General features: G+C 36.2%; 1 protein-coding gene and 1 non-coding gene across 7 annotated transcripts in view; one reads left to right on the plus strand and one right to left on the minus strand.

The window, feature by feature from the left end:
* The window catches only part of PRORP (protein only RNase P catalytic subunit), a 138086-nt gene that overhangs the window by 38601 nt on the left and 78526 nt on the right, over positions 1 to 20959 (plus strand). For all 6 annotated transcript variants that reach the window (XR_009563095.2, XR_009563098.2, XR_009563096.1 and 3 more), the window contains exon 5: positions 16154 to 16261. Coding sequence is in view for 2 of the 6 variants with exons in the window: in XM_060294743.2 (XP_060150726.1) it covers positions 16154 to 16261 (108 nt within the window). In the remaining 4 variants the exon portion in view is untranslated. The remainder of the gene's footprint in view (positions 1 to 16153; positions 16262 to 20959) is intronic.
* LOC115852499 (small nucleolar RNA SNORA1) lies at positions 15504 to 15637 on the minus strand. Its single transcript, XR_004039176.1, has one exon. It is a non-coding gene; the product is annotated as a small nucleolar RNA SNORA1 (small nucleolar RNA).

The following is a 20959-nucleotide window of genomic DNA, read 5'->3' on the forward strand; positions in this document are numbered from 1 at the left end:
AAGTCTGGGAGCCTGACTCCTCCAGCTCTGTTTTTCATTCTCAAGATTGCTTTGGCTATTCGGGGTCTTTTGTGTTTCCATACAAATTGCGAAATTTTTTGTTCTAGTTCTGTGAAAAATGCCAGTGGTAGTTTGATAGGGATTGCATTGAATCTGTAGATTGCTTTGGGTTGTAGAGTCGTTTTCACAATGTTGATTCTTCCAATCCAAGAACATGGTATATCTCTCCATCTATTTGTATCATCTTTAATTTCTTTCATCAGTGTCTTATAATTTTCTGCAACAGGTCTTTTGTCTCCTTAGGTAGGTTTATTCCTAGATATTTTATTCTTTTTGTTGCAGTGGTAAATGCGAGTGTTTTCTTGATTTCACTTTTAGATTTTTCATCATTAGTGTATAGGAATGGCAAAGATTTCTGTGCATTAATTTTGTATCCTGCTACTTTACCAAATTCATTGCTTAGCTCTAGTAGTTTTCTGGTAGCATCTTTAGGATTCTCTATGTATAGTGTCATGTCATCTGCAAACAGTGACAGCTTTACTTCTTTTCCGATTTGGATTCCTTTTATTTCCTTTTCTTCTCTGCTGTGGCTAAAACTTCCAAAACTATGTTGAATAAGAGTGGTGAGAGTGGGCAACCTTGTGTTGTTCCTGATCTTAGTGGAAATGCTTTCCATTTTTCACCATTGAGGACAATGCTGGCTGTGGGTTTGTCATATATGGCCTTTATTATGTTGAGGTAGGTTCCCTCTATGCCTACTTTCTGGAGGGTTTTTATCATAAATGGGTGGTGAATTTTGTCAAAAGCTTTCTCTGCATCTATTGAGATGATCATATGGTTCTTCTCCTTCAATTTGTTAATATGGTTTATCAAATTGCTTGATTTGCGTATATTGAAGAATCCTTGCATTCCTCGAATAAACCCCACTTGATCATGGTGTATGGTTCTTTTAATGTGCTGTTGGATTCTGTTTGCTAGTATTTTGTTGAGGATTTTTGCATCTATGTTCATCAGTGATATTGGCCTGTAGTTTTCTTTCTTTGTGACATCTTTGTCTGGTTTTGGTATCAGGGTGATTGAGGCCTCGTAGAATGAGTTTGGGAGTGTTCCTCCCTCTGCTATATTTTGGAAGAGCTTGAGAAGGATAGGTGTTAGCTCTTCTCTAAATGTTTGATAGAATTCGCCTGTGAAGCCATCTGGTCCTGGGCTTTTGTTTGTTGGAAGATTTTTAATCACAGTTTCAATTTCAGTGCTTGTGATTGGTTTGTTCATATTTTCTATTTCTTCCTGATTCAGTCTTGGCAGGTTGTGAATTTCTAAGAATTTGTCCATTTCTTCCAGGTTGTCCGTTTTATTGGCATAGAGTTGCTTGTAGTAATCTCTCATGATCTTTTGTATTTCTGCAGTGTCAGTTGTTACTTCTCCGTTTTCCTTTCTAATTCTATTGGTTTGAGTCTTCTCCCTTTTTTTCTTGATGATTCTGGCTAATGGTTTATCAATTTTGTTTATCTTCTCAAAGAACCAGCTTTTAGTTTTACTGATCTTTGCTATCGTTTCCTTCATTTCTTTTTCATTTATTTCTGATCTGATTTTTATGATTTGTTTCCTTCTGCTAACTTTGGGGTTTTTTTGTTCTTCTTTCTCTAATTGCTTTAGGTGCAAGGTTAGGTTGTTTATTCGAGATGTTTCCTGCTTCTTAATGTAGGATTTTATTGCTATAAACTTTCCTCTTAGAACTGCTTTTGCTGCCTTCCATAGGTTTTGGGTCATCGTGTCTCCATTGTCATTTGTTTCTAGGTATTTTTTGATTTCCTCTTTGATTTCTTCAGTGATCACTTCATTATTAAGTAGTGTATTGTTTAGCCTCCATGTGTTTGTATTTTTTACAGATCTTTTCCTGTAATTGATATCTAGTCTCATGGCGTTGTGGTCGGAAAAGATACTTGATACAATTTCAATTTTCTTAAATTTACCAAGGCTTGCTTTGTGACCCAAGATATGTTCTATCCTGGAGAATGTTCCATGAGCACTTGAGAAAAATGTGTATTCTGTTGTTTTTGGATGGAATGTCCTATAAATATCAATTAAGTCCATCTTGTTTAGTGTATCATTTAAAGCTTGTGTTTCCTTATTTATTTTCATTTTGGATGATCTGTCCATTGGTGAAAGTGGGGTGTTAAAGTCCCCTACTATGAATGTGTTACTGTCGATTTCCCCTTTTATGGCTGTTAGTATTTGCCTTATGTATTGAGGTGCTCCTATGTTGCGTGCATAAATATTTACAATTGTTATATCTTCTTCTTAGATCGATCCCTTGATCATTATGTAGTGTCCTTCTTTGTCTCTTGTAATAGTCTTTAAAGTCTATTTTGTCTGATATGAGAATTGCTACTCCAGCTTTCTTTTGGTCTCCATTTGCATGGAATATCTTTTTCCATCCCCTTACTTTCAGTCTGTATGTGTCTGTAGGTCTGAAGTGGGTCTCTTGTAGACAGCATATATATGGGTCTTGTTTTTGTATCATTTCAGCCAATCTTTGTCTTTTGGTGGGAGCATTTAGTTCATTTACAGTTTAAGGTAATTTTCGATATATATGTTTCTATTTCCATTTTCTTAATTGTTTTGGGTTCGTTATTGTAGGTCTTTTCCTTCTCTTGTGTTTCTTGCCTAGAGAAGTTCCTTTAGCGTTTGTTGTAAAGCTGGTTTGGTGGTGCTGAACTCTCTCAGCTTTTGCTTGTCTGTAAAGGTTTTAATTTCTCCATCAAATCTGAATGAGATCCTTGCTGGGTAGAGTAATATTGGTTGCAGGTTTTTCTCTTTCATCACTTTAAATATGTCCTGCCAGTCCCTTCTGGCTTGCAGAGTTTTTGCTGAAAGATCAGCTGTTAACCTTATGGGGATTCCCTTGTGTGTTATTTGTTGTTTTTCCCTTGCTGCTTTTAATATGTTTTCTTTGTATTTAATTTTTGACAGTTTGATTAATATGTGTCTTGGCGTATTTTTCCTTGGATTTATCCTATATGGGACTCTGTGCTTCCTGGACTTGAGTAACTAGTTTCTGTTATCTTTTATCCTGAGTTCTTTGGGCTCTAATCCTTCTGTTGTGTCAGAGGACTCTCACACATAGTGGATTATTTACTCTGTCTTTTACAATTTTTAATTGGTGAGGTCAGTTTTAGAGGGGTTTGCTTTTTCTATGAGAATTCTTTTGTTGTCTGGATTGTTGATAGTGTCTCTCCAGAGAAGTTTTGTGCTTGCTTCTGCCAAATGTCCCAGAGATATTACTGGAGCAGAACCAGTTTTTACGTAATTTTTCAGTGGAACATGATGATTTGTGTCATATAGTTTATCTAAATTTGTGCTTCAAACTTACTTAAGATACAAGCCTGGAGTTTCTTTCTTTTCTTTTATTATTATTATTATATTTTTGGCTGCGCCACACGGCATGCGAAATCTTAGTTCCCCGATGGAGGACCAAACCCGTGCCCCCTGCAGTGGAAGTATGGAGTCTTAACCACTGGACCACCAGGGAATTCCTGGAGTTCCTATTTCTTAAGAGATTTTTTTTTTTTTCCTACTTAGACCCCTAGTAGAGATAGAGAAGCTGGTGTATTATGTTTGGACTTCAATGTGCTCATTTGTAGAGGTTCTTTTACTGTGGAGTTCACTCCAGTTTCCCCCCTCATTTGGGCCCAAGGTTTGGTAGGTCTCCAGTTCCCCTGGGGTATCAAAAGCCAAGCCCCTGTTTGCTGATACCCAGTCCATTTCTGTTTTTTGCCTCCTTCCTGGACAACATTAACATCACCTCTTATCCTTACCATTCTGATTTTCAGATCTGGCTTCATCTCTGGCAATTAGAGATTTATTTCACTTCCTTTCTTAAAAGTTCACCGCATATTAAGTATTTTTGTCATATTTTATCCAGCCTTTTTAGATATTCCTAGGAGGAAGGGTTTTTTGTTTGTTTTTTCATCTTACTGGAATCAGAAAATTCACATAAAATTATAAGTATTTTTAAATAGGATTCTACATGATAGTAATTATAATTACTGAATTAAAAAAAACAACTAAAATATAACTTGCTATTAAATTGTTATAAACTTTCTAAAATTATTAGTTATGAGGTTGCAGTGACATTTTCCAGACCTGTGACTTAATTTTTCTCAGGCTAAGTTAAGGCAGTCATGCTAGTGTTCTTTCTATTGAGGATTTATTTGGATCCCATGGTTTTAAGAAGGCACATGAAGAAATTTGACCATTTGATGCACAGATGCATTTTTTTACTGTTGTTCCCATGTTTAGAACAGTGCTTCTAACCAAAATAACTGGTATTCCCCTGTTTTTCCATATCCACTGTGACTAAAGCCAGTTGTTTTGATATTCTGTTTCTTCTAATCTTTGGAAAATATTATCTGATGTTTCAGTACATTGGATATAATTTACATGTTAAGATCACTGCTTCTTTTATGAAATAAAGGTTTTTTTTAACGTCTTTATTGGGGTATAATTGCTTTACAATGGTGTGTTAGTTTCTGCTTTATAACAGTGTATCAGTCATACATAAACATATGTTCCCATATGTCTTCCCTCTTGCGTCTCCCTCCCTCCCACCCTGAAATACAGTTTTGAGTATATGTTATTGTAGTCCTCCTGGTTCCCCTTAGTTGCTATTCTAGAGTAGGAAATTAAACAAAATAAATGAGAGAGATCTGTTTTTAATTTCCTTGTGAAATTTGTATCAAAGTCTCAGAATAGAAGTAAACTGTCAAAAACATATAGATCGTCATCCCCAAAATTTGAAAAAATTTAAGCTCATCTAAGTGGAACGCTAAAAAAGAAGTTAGTGTCTCTTTGCATATCATTTGTTGAGAAAAATCAGTTGCTTAACCTGTTTGTTTTCTCATCCATAGTGTAGAAGAAATAATAAATAGAAGAGTCAAGTTATACTGCCAAGTATGTCGTGAGAGTTATTTGTCATTATGAAGGCAGCTTTTTGATGGCAGGAGCTGGAGTCACCTCCATTCTAGATCTCACGTACCTAGTGTATAAGGGCCATTCTTTTATTTCTCTTTCTTGCTATTCATCTTTGGATCTTTCTGCTACTCATTTGTGATTAAGTAACAACCACAAATCAACAATTATCAGTTCTACTTCATTGTTTCTAATAAGAGGTTGGATAAGACAGGGGTCTGCAACTCCTGGGCTGCAGACCCCTGTTAGGAACTAGGCCGCGCAGCAGGAGGTGAGCAGCGGGTGAGCAAGCGAAGCTTCATCTGCTGCTCCCCATCGCTCCCATTACCACCTGAACCATCCCTCCATTCCCCCACCCGCCATCCGTGGGAAAGTTGTCCTCCGTGAAACCAGTCCCTGGTGCCAGAAAGGCTGGGGACTGCTGGCCGATAAGATAAAGAATTTAAACTTTTGATTAGCTGTTTTAGAATTGTTTTTTCATTTATTTACTCTTTTCCATGTTGTAGCAATAAGCAAGTTTTTTTTTAATTTAAGCTCAAACTATAATTACATAAAGACTTTATACTTATTCTTTGAGTTTCCAAATTGCCTAGTTGTTAATCCTCAAACATGCCAAGCTCTTTGGTGTTTCTTTTTTTTTTTTAAAATAAATTTATTTGTTTATTTTTGGCTGTGTTGGGTCTTCGTTGCTGCGTGCGGGCTTTATCTAGTTGCGGCAAGTGGGGGCTACTCTTCGTTGCGGTGCACGGGCTTCTCATTACGGTGGCTACTCTTGTTGCGGAGCACAGGCTCTAGGAGCACGGGCCTCAGTAGTTGTGGCACGCCGGCTCAGTAGTTGTGGCTCGTGGGTTCTAGAGCACAGGCTCAGTAGTTGTGGCGCACAAGCTTAATTGCTCCGCGGCATGTGGGATCTTCCCGGCTCAGGGCTTGAACCTGTGTCCCCTGCATTGGCAAGCAGATTCTTAACCACTGCGCCACCAGGGAAGCCCTCTTTGGTGTTTCTTAAGGGCCTTCATGGTTCTTTCCTCTGCCTAGAGGGCACTTCCCCCAGAGGGAGCATGGTTTACTCCCTCACTTCATTCAGGTCTTTGTTCAAAAGTCACCTCATTAGAAAGGCCTTCACCAAATCTAAAATAGAGAGGGACTAGGGAAGGTGATGCTAATACCCTGCCTGGCTTAATTGTTCTTCAAGGCACTTTTCTCTACATGAAATTAAGTATTTGTTACCTTGGTATTGCTTGTTTCCTTGGCTAATATAAATTCCTTGAGGGCAGGAAATGTTTTCACTTTTCTGTTCCTAGGAATAAGAACATTATTTTGCACATATATTTGGTACTTAATGAAAATCTGTTGACTCACTGACCAAGTGAATGTATTATGAATTTGTGGCCTAAGGGTGAGATCTAGCCCATATTAGTTTTTTTGTTTGAGCGTCTTTGTGTTTTACTCTTTTAAAAAGTTATTTCACATGTTTCAAAATGCCAGATTTTAAAATTTTCTTTCAAATATCAAATCTGCTAACACTGGGTCTTTATTTTTGCTAACCCTGCGTCTTTATTTTTGTGTGGCAACAATTATCTGGACCGAGCACTGGGCTGTTTCCTTTATAAGGGACCTCCATTCTCCAGTTTGGTCATAGCCGTCACCTCCTTCTGTCGAATCTTCGACAATGAGATCTGAGTATTTGCTAATTATCATTTTGCCTGCTCTTATGTTTTCTTAGACTTGGCCTGTTTTACCTGTTTATATCACCTGCCTGGTTCCTGTAGTCATCTGAGTTTACAATTTCTTTTGTACAGTTTTTATAATTCCTATGCAGTTAAACTTCTCAGATTTAAACTTAAAAGTATAAAATGAGTTAAGACAATTGAAGTTGTGACAATTATTGAAGGAGATATATGTTGAATTTATAAAACCTGTATGTTACAAAAATGAAGAACTCCCTTTAGACCAGTGAGCATGTGAAAAGATGCTCAGCATCATTAGCCATTAGGGAAATGTACATCAAAACTGCAGGGAGATACCTCTTCACACCCACAAGCATGACTATAATAAAAAAGACATACAATAACAAGTTTTGGTTGAGGATGTGGAGAAATTGGGACCTTCATACATTGCAGTTGGGAATGTAAAATGGTGCGGCTACTTTGGAAAACAGTCTGGCAGTTCCTCAATGAGTTAAACAGAATTACCACATTTGGTAACTTGACAGTTTCATTCCTAGATATATATACCCAAGAGAATTGAAAACATACATCCATGCAGAACTTGTACACAAATGTTCATAGCACCATTTTTCATAATAGCCCCAAGGTGGAAATAACCCAAATGTTCATCCACTAATGAATAAGTAACTAAAATATGGTATTACCATACAGTGAAATATTACTTGGCAGTAAAAAAGAATGAAGTACTGATACATGCTGAACATGGTTAAACCTTGAAAATATTATGCTGAGGGAACTTCCCTGGTGGTGCAGTGGATAAGACTCCACGCTCCCAATGCAGGAGACCTGGGTTCGATCCCTGGTTAGGGAGCTAGATCCCACACGCATGCCACAACTAAGAGTTCTCATGCCACAACTAAGGAGCCTGCATGCTGCAACTAAGACCCAGTGCAACCAAATAAATACATAAATAAATATTTTTTTAAAAAGAAAGAAAATATGCTGAATGAAAGAAGTCAGTCATAGAATACCACATATTTGTATGATTTAGTTTATCTGAAATGTCCAGAATAGGTAAATCTATAGAAACAAAGTAGATTGATTAGTGGTTGCTGTGTGGTAGGTGGGGGAATGAGGATTGACTGCTAATGAGAATGGAGTTGTTTCTTTTTTTCTGTCCGTGCTGCATGGCTTGCAGGATCTTAGCTCCCCAACCAGGGATTAAACCTGGGCCCTCGGCAGTGAAAGTGCAGAGAGTACTAACCACTGGACCTCCAAGGAATTCCTGGAGTTTTTCTAGGAGGGACAGAATATTCTAAAATTAGATGGTGGTGATGTGGCACAATCTGTGAATTGTACATTTCAAACTAGTGAAGTGTGTGGTATATGAATTATGTCTCCATGAGATTATTTTTTTTTAATTAAAACTTCTTTTATTAGTAGCCAAGAAACAAATGATCAAAAGGTTGGTGGATTTTCATACCCCAGATCATAAGCCAGTCTGCAATCAAGTACAACTCTGGCAGTAGCCCTAGAAAGAAATGTTCTTTGCTTAAATTTACCATCCATTAAAACAACTAAGCCTGCATATTTGTATTGCCGTATGCCATAGTTAGTGTGCTGTCTCAGTAGGTCAACTCTTTCTTTTTCACGCCTTCTCAGCGTGGTCTATTCAAGGGCTTTTGTGTGCAATGACATAAATTTGTTTAGTTCGGAAAGTGAGTATCTTGGGGACCCACTGGAAGTATTACAAAGTAGTAAAAGTATTACTCCCTGGCTAGTAACATATTTACTAAGCAGAGCTTTAGTAATGGGGAAAAAACCACAACCACCCAACCTCTTGGATTTTTCTGTTTGTCTATTAGAAGACATGGATTGGGAGGATAATCTTTGGATGAGATTATATTTTACACATCCTGTGACTGCACAGAGGTTCCTGAGACTCAGCTTTGGAACAAAACTTCTCCAGTATACCCTCTTCCATTCTGTGGTTTTAAGGGATTTCCAAGAGTGGTTAACATAGAATATCAGAACTGGAAGGGGATTTTATAAGCTATCTATTTAGTTTAACTCTTCATTTTTACAGATGTCCATTTTTCCAGTAATACTGAACTACCTTAGTTTGTCATTACTCCTGAAGTGAATATAATGAGTACCAAGAGCAGCACCAAGATGATAAATTGGAAGTATAATGGGAAATCTTTTTAATGTTAATTATTAGTGAAACCTGAATTTTAGAAATTTAATGCACTTGTTTTCCTTGGTTCGTTCAAACTGAAACAAGAGATGGTCATGTTGTATGTGAAGTGTTTTAATTTCCTTGATAGTTTTATTTCCATTTATAAAAAATAGTATTCCCATTCCAACTAATATTTAGTTAGTTTTGATATGAATTGGAACTTTCTAAACGTTGTATAGGAAATATATTTGAGCAGAGAAATTTTAAAACAAAGTGTTTTGCTGAGTAGAAGGGAAAGAGGATGGTCCCGCACAACTGTAGTCGGCAGGGATAGAAAAGCTAAAGAAGTCAAGTGACATATGAAAGCATGCATATGGACCAATGGTTATCTTAAAGGTGAAATATTTATTACTACTAGGATTTTCTTCCTTTTGTTTTTTAATCAGCTTTATTAAGGTATAATTTACATATAAAAAATTTGCCAGTGTACAGTTCAGTGAGTTTTGACAAATAGATGCAGTTGTGTCATAACCTCTATAATCAAGATATGGGACCAAGTATATCATCCCCCAAAAGTTCCCTTGTATTCATTGCAGTCAGTTCCCTCTCCCTCCTTCCTGGAACCATTAATCTGCTTTCCGTTGGTATAGTTTTGCCTTAAATTTCATATAAATGAAATCATACAGTATGTATTAGCCTTTTATGTCTGCCGTTTTTTTAATTTAGCATAATACTTTTGAAATCCATTCATGTGTTTGTGTGTATCAGTAGTTTCTTTTAATTGATGAATAGTATAACATTGTCTGGATATACCACATTTTTTTCCATTCATTCACCAGTTGATGGACACTTGAATTGTTTCCAGTTTGGGACAATTACAAATAAAGCCATTATTAACATTCACATACAAGTCTCTGTGGATGCATGTTTTCATTTCTCTTCTTTCAATACCTAAAGGTGGAATTATTGAGATATAGGATAAATGTATGCTTAACCTTATAAGAAACTGCCCAATTGTTTTCCATAGTGTGGTTGTATTTTGCATCCCATTAGCAATATTTAAAAGTTCCAATTGCTCCACATACTTATTATGGTCAGTCTTTTAAATTTAGTCATTCTGGTGGGTGGATAATGATTTCTCAGTGGTTTTAAATTTGCATTTCCCTAGTGACTAATAATGTTGAGTGTCTAATCATGTGCTTATTGGCCTAAAGAGGCCAATAACCCCTTACAAAGAGGGTTCTTCCTCTTTGTAATTTTGATACAATGATATTATCTAATCCGCAGTTGATACTCAGTCACAATTGTCAGTGGTCACAATAATGTCCTTTGTAAGTTTCTCCTTCCCCCAGATCCACTCCAGGATTACACATTGGGTTTAGTTGTCATGTTTCTTTGGTCTTTTTTCATCTGCAACAAAAATCCCAGTTATCTTTGTCTTTCTTGGACCTTGATTTTTTTGAAAACTATAGACCTAGTGTTTTGCAGAATGTCTCTCCGTTTGGGTTCACCTGATATTTCCTTATGATTAGATTCAGGCTATGCGTTTTTGGCAAGAATATCAGGAGGCATACTGTGTGAATATTGGTGATGACTGTGTTGCCCAAGAAATTTTTGCCTATCCTGATGTTATGCAGAATTCTCTTTTCTTCTAGGTTTGGCTCTTAGGTTTAGATTTCATAGTTTTTGCTTTTGGGTTTAGACTTACCTATAACAAAATAATTTTTGAGTGTGATATGAGATAGGGATGGGGGTTCGTTTTTTTCTCCAGCTTTTTCCCTTGTTAGTTTTCTTACTTTTCTGTTTCTCTGATTTGACTCTTTATTATTATTATTACTTTCTTGAAATTTATTTGCTCTTCTTTTTCTAGCTTAAAGTGAAAACTTGGATCAGTGATTTTAGACCTTTCTTCTTTTCATGTAATCATTTAAAGCTAAGTATTGCTCTAATGCAGGCATGAATTTTAATATTTAATATTTTACTGTCACTTAATTCAAAATATTTTCTAATTTCCCGTGTAATTTTCTTTTAACCCATGGGTTATTTAGAAGTATTATTCAGGAATACTTGGAACTTGTCTAGATATCTTACTGCTATTGGCTTTCTGTAGTCATTGCACCAATTTACATTCCCACCAACAGTGTACAAGGGTCCACTTTTGTGTGTGTGTGTGTATGTTCGAGTAATCAGCAAACATACTCTTTCAGATTTTAATATTTCGGAATGTATTGAGACTCATTTTATGGCCTAGAGCTGTGGTTTGTCTTGGTGTTCCATGTGTACTTAAAAGGAAGAAATATTCTGCCATTGTTGCATATATTATCCTTTAGATATCAATCAAGTCAAAGTGGTTAATAGTAGTTTAGGTCTTCTCTATCCTTGCTGATTTTTATCTACTTGGTCTATCAATTACGGAGAGAAAAGTTGAAATTTCCATCTATGATTATAGACATTTATGTTCCTCCTTTCACTTCGGTCAAGTTTTGCTTCATGTATTTCGAAGCTCTGTTCTTATTTATGAATATGATTTCCCCATATATTGATTTTGTTGTCATTACAAAGTGTACCTTTTTATTTTTTGTAATACTCGTTTTCTTAAAATCTATTTTGTCTAAAATTAGTGTTGCCACTCCGACTTTCTTAAGCATACTGATGCATGATATGTATTTTCTTCCTACTTTTCACTTTCAGCTTATCCATATCTTTATATTTAAAGTACATGTCTTATAAACAGCATTTTTGATAGGGTTGAATTCAAATATTTTAAACAAATGGGACTACATCAAATTGAAAAGCTTTTGCACAGCAAAGGAAACTGATGACAATGAAAATGCCACCTACTGAATGGGAGAAGATATTTGCAAACAATATATCAGATAAGGGGTTAATATCCAAAATATACAAAGAACTCATACACCTTAACATTAAAAAAACAAACAACCCAATTAAAAAGTGGGCAGAGGACCTGAATAGATGTTTTGCCAAAGAAGACATACAGATGGCCAACAGGCACATGAAAAGATGCTCAACGTCACTGTCACCAGGGAATTGAAAACAAAAACCACAATGAGATATCACCTCGCACGTGCTGGAATGATTATTATCGAAAAGATAACAAATAACAAGAGCTAGTGAGTATGTGGAGAAAAGTGAACCCTTCTACACTGTTTGTGGGAATGTGAATTGGTGCAGCCACTATGGAAAACAGTATGGAAGTTCCTCAAAAACTAAAACTAGAACTACCATATGATCCAGCATTTCAACTCCTGGGTGTTTATCCAAAGAAAACGAAAACACTAATTTGAAATGATATATGCACACCAGTGTTCACTGCAGCATTATTTACAATTGGCAAGACATGGAAGCAACCTAAGTGCCCATCAACAGATGAATAGATAAAGAAGATGTGGCATGCATGCGTATATATATGTATATATCACAACAGAATATTAGTCATAAAAAAGAATGAAATTTTTTCATTTGCAACAACATGGATGTACCTAAAGGGTATAATGCTAAGTGACATAGACAGAAACACAAATACTTGATGATTTCGCTTTTATATGGAATCTAACAAACAAAACAAATGAACAAACATAACAAAATAGAAACAGAGTCATAGATACAGAGAACAAACAGGTGGTTGCTAGAGGGGATGAGTGCCGGGCCGAGAGGAATAGATTAAGGGAGATTAAGAAGTACAGACATCCCGGTTACCAAATAAATGAGTCACGGGTGTTAACAGTACAGTGTGGGGAATGTAGTCAATAATATTGTAACATCTTTCTATGGTGACAGATAGTAACTAGACTTATCGTGGTGATAATTTTGAAACATATAGAAATAGCAAATCGCTATGTTGTGCATGAAGAACTAACATACAGTTGTAGTTCAACTGTACTTCAAAAACAAACAAGCAAACAAATTCACAGAAAAAGAGATCAGATTTGTGGTTATCAGAGACGGGGGTGGGGGAGGGCAAATTGGATGAAGTTAGTCGAAAGGCACAAACTTCTAGTTATTTAGATAAATAAGTACTAGAGATATGATGTATAACCTGATAAATATAATTAACCCTGCTGTGTGTCAAATATAAGAGTTGTTAAGAGTGTAAACCCTAAGTGTTCTTGTCACGAGAAAATTTTTTTTTTCTTTTTAAAAAATTTGGTGTATATTAAGGTGATGAATGTTCATTAAAGTTATTGTGGTAATCATTTCATAATGTATGTAAGTCAAATCATTATGCTGTATACCTTAAACTTATACAGGGCTGTATGTCAATTATATTGCAATAAAATTGGAAGAAAAAACAAAGTATGTGTCTTATAAACAGCATTTTTGATAGGGTTGAATTTAAATATTTTATTTTGCTATTGTTTTATATTTATCCAAAAAAAATTTTTTTGGTTCCTCTGTTCCTACTTTCATGTTCTTTTGGGTTAATCAAATTTTTAAAAATATTTCATTGAATTCTTCTGTTGGCTTTTTATCTATGCCTTTTCTGTATTATTTTTAAATATGTGAGTTGGGATTATAATATGAATCTTTAACCTAGTCCACTTAGAGTTTCGATTACACCATTTCACATAAAATGTAGGAACCTTGTAGCAGTAGAATTCCATTTACCAAACACTTCCTGGTTTTTATGCTATTGTTGTCATATATATCACACCTGCATGTTTGATTTATCTTTGATTTATCCTGCTTTGTATTTTGTTTGTATTTATCCTGCTTCGAGTCTGCTCTGCTTCTTAGATAAGTTATATTTTTCATCAAATTTTGGCCATTATTCAGATTCCCTTTTCTATTTTCTCTTTTCCTCTCCATCGTCTCCTTTTAGACTCGAATGACACATATGTTGGTCTGTTTGGTATTGTCCCACAGGTTACTAAGGCTTTATCTTTTTCTTTCGATCTTTTTTCCTTCAGTTGCATAATTTCTGTTGCTCCGTCATTTGTGTTCACTGACTCTTACTTTTCCCATCCCTAATCTGTAATGTCCACCCTGTGAATATTTTATTCCACATGTGTGCCTTTTGGCTCTAGAATGTTCATTTTTATAGTTTCCATTTTCTGTTTTTTTCCTTTCCTTCCATTCATTATAACTATATTTTCCTTTAAATTCTTAAATCTATTTATAGTAGCTACTTTAAATTTCTTGCTTGCTAACTCCAGCATCTGGACCTGGATTGATTTCTGTTGACTTTCTTCTCTCTTGACTGTGGGTCACATTTTCTTATTTCCTCTCATGTTTATTATTTTTTAAGTTGTATGTTGGACATTGTGAGGGGCATCTTGCAAAGGCTCTGGATTCCATTATCTTCCTCTGGAGGTTATTGATTTTCTGCTTTACCAGACTGTTAAACTTGGTTAGACTTAGAGACTCCAGACTCTGCCACTCTTGCAGTGGATAATAATTGAAATCTTTGTTCGAGTCTTTTAAGTCTTTCATCTGTTGTTTTTTTTTGCTGGGCTCCTTGGAGTCTCCTCCACGCATGTACAGATCAAGAGGTAGCCAAGGATTTGGGCAGATTTATACACAGATTTTTGCAGTTCCCTCTTTTCTAGCATTCTTTCTGTAACTTCCCAGCCTCTCTGGCAGCCTCAAACTCTTCTGATTTCTCAAACCAGTCAGTCTGTGGCTTTCTGCTTGATTTCCAGCTGCCCCTGCCAACCATGCTGACTAGAGAGTGCCCTCTGGCAAAAAGCCACATACAGGCAAATTTCTCCTGCTGCAGTTCACTTATTATCTGGTTATCTGTAAATAGATAACAAACCACCCCAAATGTAGTGGCATTAAACAGAAACAGTCGCCTATTATTATTATTATGATTATATCATCTCATGGTTCTAGGGTTTGACTAAACTGAGTTGTGTGATTTTTGCTTGGTCCTTCTACTGTTGTAATCAAATGAAGGCTAAGGTCATCTTGAAATCTCCCTTACTCTCTAGATCTGATGGTTGGTGTTGGCTTTTGGCTCGGACTCAGTTCGACTGTCAGGTAGAACACCTGTACATGACCCATGACCTCTGCCTGGGTTTTTAATGATGGTTGGGTTCAAAGAGCAGACATCCTAAGAGGGAGAGCCAGATGGAAGCTGTATTTCCTTTTAATACCCAGCCTTGGAAGTCACAGAGTGTCACTTCTGCCACACTCATTCATTGAGGCAGTCACAAAGAAAAGCCTCTATTCAAGAGAAGGGAGTTAGACTCTACCTTTTGAGGGGGGAGGAGTGTCAAAGAATTTTCAGACATGTTTTAAAACCATCAAACCTTCTTTCATATGTTTTGTGCCCTCCAATTTCTGCTTGCTTTTGGTCATTCTCTAGCACCTTCAAATAGTTATTTTTTATATAGAAAATATTATATTATCTGGTAATCCATTACAGACTACTCCATCATTACCAGGAGTGGAACTCCCTCTCCTCCTTTTCTTCCATCCATAGCACTCATCACATTTGACATTTAATATATTAACTTGTTTATTTTGTGTCTCCTTCCATTAAAATACAAGCTCCATTAAGTTGGGCTTTTGTCTCTTTGGTAACTGCTGGGCATATAGGTGGTCAACAAATTTTTTTTCCCCAGAAGTTAAATATAGCAAGCACATTGCTGTTTATTCCTTCATCTTTTCTAATATTGAAAAGCCTTGTTATATCCAATTTTTACTTATGAGCCTAGCAAAAAATATGTTACATGTCTCATTGTCACCACTGCAATAAAATTACAGTGATGGAAGCAAAACCTGTGTCTCAATGTAGCCACATTAACAATTTATGGACACCATGAACAACAGTGCCCATTTTCAATAGAATGAGGCTTTCAACAAATGTTTGTTGAATGAATGAATGAATTTTCAACTCTTCAAAATAGCCATAAGTAACCAAATCCTCTTGATGACAAGAGAGGAGTACAAGTAATAGAGTCTTGTTTTTTCAACATGGTTGCACTGATAGACTGGCATATCTGAGATTCGCTTCTCCTTGGCTTATAGAACAGGGCATAGAGATTTTGACATTTTATTCTCATCTGACTACCATGTGTGTCAGTGTAGCAGACTAGATAACTGGTTACAGATCAAATGAAATACCATGTGAAGTACTTTGTGAAGTGTAAAACACTATGAGATTATAAGATGTATCAGATAATTACATGCAGTTGTATCTATTAGGCTGGTCTTTTCAGATTTCATTTTGAAAGCATCTGTGTGTGTGTGTGTATTTTTAAGGGATGAATATTTTGACTTACCAGAACAATAATGAAAGTCATAGCAGTGTGTTTATAATAATGACCTTACTAGGTTCTTATTAATATTTTATCTGACTTTTCTTTTTTAGGAGCTTAAGAGATTTCAGGACTTTGTAAAATACCATCCTCCTTTTGATATTGTCATTGATGGGCTCAATGTTGCCAAAATGTTTCCTAAAGCTCGTGAATCTCAAGTTGTAAGTACAAGTTTTATTTTGTTATTCCAAATCTCTAGAAATAGTTATTGTACCCATTTGTGATCTTCCTTGGGTCTCTTAGTTTCCCATTTTACCTTCCTCTAAAAATAAGTTCCCAAAAGTGACCAACCAGTCATCTGAGATTCAGTGTTTTCATCTCTGGCAAGTAAGTGGCTCTTACAGGCAGGGCAAGAGTGAGAGATTAAAAAGTCTATGTAATAAAGGGCCAGTTCAGCCCTTTTTGTGTAACCTTTAGCTAACCTTCTCCTAGGTCTCTACTCTATCTTGTCCCTGTGGATCACATCCCTCCATTTGAAATTTATCAACATATACTATTAAGAGATATTAATCATAACTCACATTTGTGTTTTTCTAAACATACTATGTTTATAAATTAACCTAAGCAGTTCTTTTTTTTGTAAGGTAATTGTTTGTTCTGTCAATTTCTAAGTGTCCTAGTAGTTTCTAATAGGAATATCATGATTTTTTATAGCACTAGTGAGCAATTATTTTAATCCCCATTTTTACAGATTAGAAAATTAGAAAATTAAGGTCAATTTTGTTCAGTAAATCCTCAGAAAGCAGTCATAACATCAAAAGTTGATTGTAGAGAGTTCCTGGGTTTCCGACTTGTGGCTCTTATTCCTGGCAATCTATGGCCATTCATCTGTAGTTAAACTATTATTTCTTAAAAATTACTGCCAACTTAAAAGCTTTTTCTCAGAGATGCTACTAGTCCAATTTGACCATTTGTACTCAAAAAAGCTTACAGCTACTAACAAAGGACAAGGTAGAATTATAGAAAATTTTTTGTATGCCTTTCCTTTACGTTTGTGCCTACATTCTTATGGTCAAGTATGTACTTTTTCTCCTTTATTATTAAACAACACAAAAGTAAGTTGAAAATATTTCTATCTCTTAGGTACCTGAAGGGCCCTTTGAAGCAGTAACATTGACAAAAGCAAAGCCAGAATAGGAAGTATGAAATTATTATCACTAATGCATGGTACAGCTCAGAATCAGAAGAGTTCATTCCCATCTAAACTGTGAGAATGAGAAGTTTCCTATTTGTTTACCTTCTATTTGACTTTCAGCTTCACACAAAGCACTAAAAATTGGCTTGCCAGAAATATATAGCCCAAATGGGAATAACTTATGCAGGTACCATGTTGAAGATGATGTAGTAAACACATTCCCCGGCATTGTGGGAGAAAAATGTGCACATTTTTTTTTTTCTTTTTTTTGCGGTACACGGGCCTCTCACTGTTGTGGCCTCTCCCATTGTGGAGCACAGGCTCCGGACGCACAGGCTCAGCGGCCATGGCTCACGGGCCCAGCCGCTCCGCGGCATGTGGGATCTTCCCGGACCGAGGCACGAACCCACATCCCCCGCATCGGCAGGCGGACTCTCAACCACTGCGCCACCAGGGAAGCCCAAAATGTGCACATTTTTAAAGATTTTAGCAGATTTTGGCAGAGAGGCAGAGATCAAATGATGGGCCAGGGAAATCATAGGCATCTGCCACTACTTTTAGCTTTTACTCTTAAAATAATTTAATGTAAGCCATAGTTTATGTGACAAGTAATTGTTATTACCCAGCTTTTCAGAGCACTGTTATGTGTGGTAGTGCACTGGCATTATATGTGGGAAATCTCAGCTTGGAGACTCAGAGATGCCACCTGAATAGCATTTAATAGCATTTTAAATAGCTTTAAAGTAGCATTTTAGTTTAGAAATTAAGAATGGGCATTCTGGAACCAGACTTTTTATATTCAATCTACCACTTTTAATTGCTTTCATAGTTTGAGCAAGTTATTTAACCTATCTGTGCCTTAGTTTCCCAATCTGTAAAATAGGCATAATAATAGTACCCATCTCTTAAAGATGTAGTGAAGAATACTTGGCACATACTAAGTACCTAATAGGTGTAACTATTATTGTGATTACTATTCAAAGTAACTTCCCAAATGGAACCGTAATTCTTGCTTTTAGCAAACCCGTTTGGCAGTATAAGATTTTCTCCTGTTGTGTCATCCATGTCAATGGAGCTAAAAGAAAATACAAATCTCTGCCTTAGTATTAGATTTAGTATTACTGTTTGACTCTAGGTGAGGTACTCAAACAATACTTGATTGAAAATTGAAGCCAGTACCATCAAAAACTTAAGAAAAATTTAAAATTTGATTTTAAGAAATGTTATTTTCTTATGATTATAAAAGTAAGGCCTGGGCTTCCCTGGTGGCGCAGTGGTTGAGAGTCCGCCTGCCGATGCGGGGAATGTGGGTTCGTGCCCCGGTCTGGGAAGATCCCACATGCCACGGAGCGGCTGGGCCCGTGAGCCATGGCCGCTGGGCCTGCACGTCCGGAGCCTGTGCTCCGCAAGGGGAGAGGCCACAACAGTGAGAGGCCTGCGTACCGCCAAAAAAAAAATAATAAAAATAAAAAAATAAAAACAAACTGAAAAAAATTGTTTACAATACATGTGACAAAGGACTAATTTCGTGACTGTACCAAGGTCTCTATAAGTCTATATGAAAAAGATGAACCATGCAGTAGAAAAGTGGCTTAACCCTATTCATAATTCTAGTTATGCAAATTAAAATGTTTGTCTTCCAGACTGGCAGAGATTTAAAAGTTGGTAGTATCCAGTATTTTAAATGGTTTGGAGAGGTAGAGAGGAGGGTATCAGTACATGTTTTTCTGGTGGGTGATTTGGCAATAACTTTGGATGCCTAAAAGGTTTGAAATTCTACTCTTAGAAACGAATATATTCACATTACTATATAAAGTTATGTGTCCAAATATGTTAGTTATAGCATTGTTTGTAAGCAGAAAAGTGTAATCAACCTAAATATCTGTCAACTTAGGACCTGATATATGTTGAAACATCTATTTTAAATGAATGAAGGAGATCTGTATGTACTGATGTGGAACAATACCCAAAGTTAAGTGTAAGAAAAAAGTTGAAGAGCAACAAACTGAATATGGCCCCACTTGTGTTAAAAGCAAACAAAAGGATTACCCATATATAAATGTTTGTTAGGTAAGTTTGTATCTGACTAGAAAATTTCTAGAAATTACACATAAAAACTTAACAATAGTTAACTTTAGGAGTTGGGGATAGAGTATAAGACAATAAGAGGATTTTACTTTTTCATTTATGCTTTTAAAATTTTCTTTACAATGAGTATATATTACTTTAAAATTAAAAAAAATCACCATCAGGAAAAGTAAAAAGGCATTCTTGGTAAATATTCTAAAATAACTATCTTATGGATTACCACAATTTTTTAATCATTTCCCTGTTGGTGGGCATATTAGATTGTTTCTCATTTTTCACCATGGTAAATAATGCTTGGAAGAAGATCTCTGTGCACGTTTCAGATGATTTCCTGAGAATGGATTCCCAGAAATAGAACTCTTGAGTCAAAGGGTAAGGATATTTTTAAAGGTCTCACTACATATTGCCAAATTGCTTTCCAAAATGATTGTAGCAATTTATACTCCCACCAACAGTGTATAAAAGTGCCCAAATAGAACACATTTCTTCAAAGTTGCTTATTACATGACTGCCGCAATTATTTAGTTGCATTTGTGCCATGAATCTGCTATGTGAAAAGCGCTGGACAGTTTTAACCCAGATTTCTTAGATCAAACATTTCTAAAATTTGTAAACAAAGTTTAATAAAATAACCAGGAAGAAATATTCTTGACCTTCTTATTTGTCCTCTTTCTCTCTCTCCCTTTTTTTTTTTAACATCTCTATTGAAGTATAATTGCTTTACAATGGTGTGTTAGTTTCTGCTGTATCACAAAGTGAATCAGCTATACGTATACATATATCCCCATATCCCCTCCCTCTCGCGTCTCCCTCCCACCCTCCCTATCCCACCCATCTAGGTGGTCACAAAGCACCGAGCTGATATCCCTGTGCTATGCGGTTGCTTCCCGCTAGCTATCTGTTTTACATTTGGTAGTGTATACATGTCCATGCCACTCTCACTTTGTCCCAGCTAACCCTTCCCCCTCCCCATGTCCTCAAGTCCATTCTCTATGTCTGTGTCTTTATTCCTGTCCTGCCCCTAGGTTCTTCAGAACCATTTTTTTTTCTTTTTTATCCATATATATGTGTTAGCATATAGTATTTGTTTTTCTCTTTCTGACTTCACTCTTTATGACACACTCTAGGTCCATCCATCTCACTACAAATAACTCAATTTCATTTCTCTTTATGGCTGAGTAATATCCCATTATATATATGTGCCACATCTTCTTTATCCATTCATCCGTCGACGGACACTTAGGTTGCTTCTATGTCCTGGCTATTGTAAATAGAGCTTCAGTGAACATTGTGGTACATGACTCTTTTTGAATTATGGTTTTCTCAGGGTATATGCCCAGTAGTGGGATTGCTGTGTCATATGGTAGTTCTATTTGTAGTTTTTTAAGGAACCTCCATACTGTTCTCCATAGTGGCTGTATCAGTTTACATTCCCACCAACAGTGCAAGAGGGTTCCCTTTTCTCCACACCCACTCCAGCATTTATTGTTGGCAGACTTTTTGACAATGGCCATTCTGACTGGTGTGAGGTGATACCTCAATGTAGTTTTGATTTGCATTTCTCTAATGATTAGTGATGTTGAGCATCCTTTCATATGTTTGTTGGCAATCTATACATCTTCTTTGGAGAAATGTC

The sequence above is a fragment of the Globicephala melas genome, chromosome 2, assembly GCF_963455315.2.
Source record: "Globicephala melas chromosome 2, mGloMel1.2, whole genome shotgun sequence".
Taxonomy (NCBI): Eukaryota; Metazoa; Chordata; class Mammalia; order Artiodactyla; family Delphinidae; genus Globicephala; species Globicephala melas.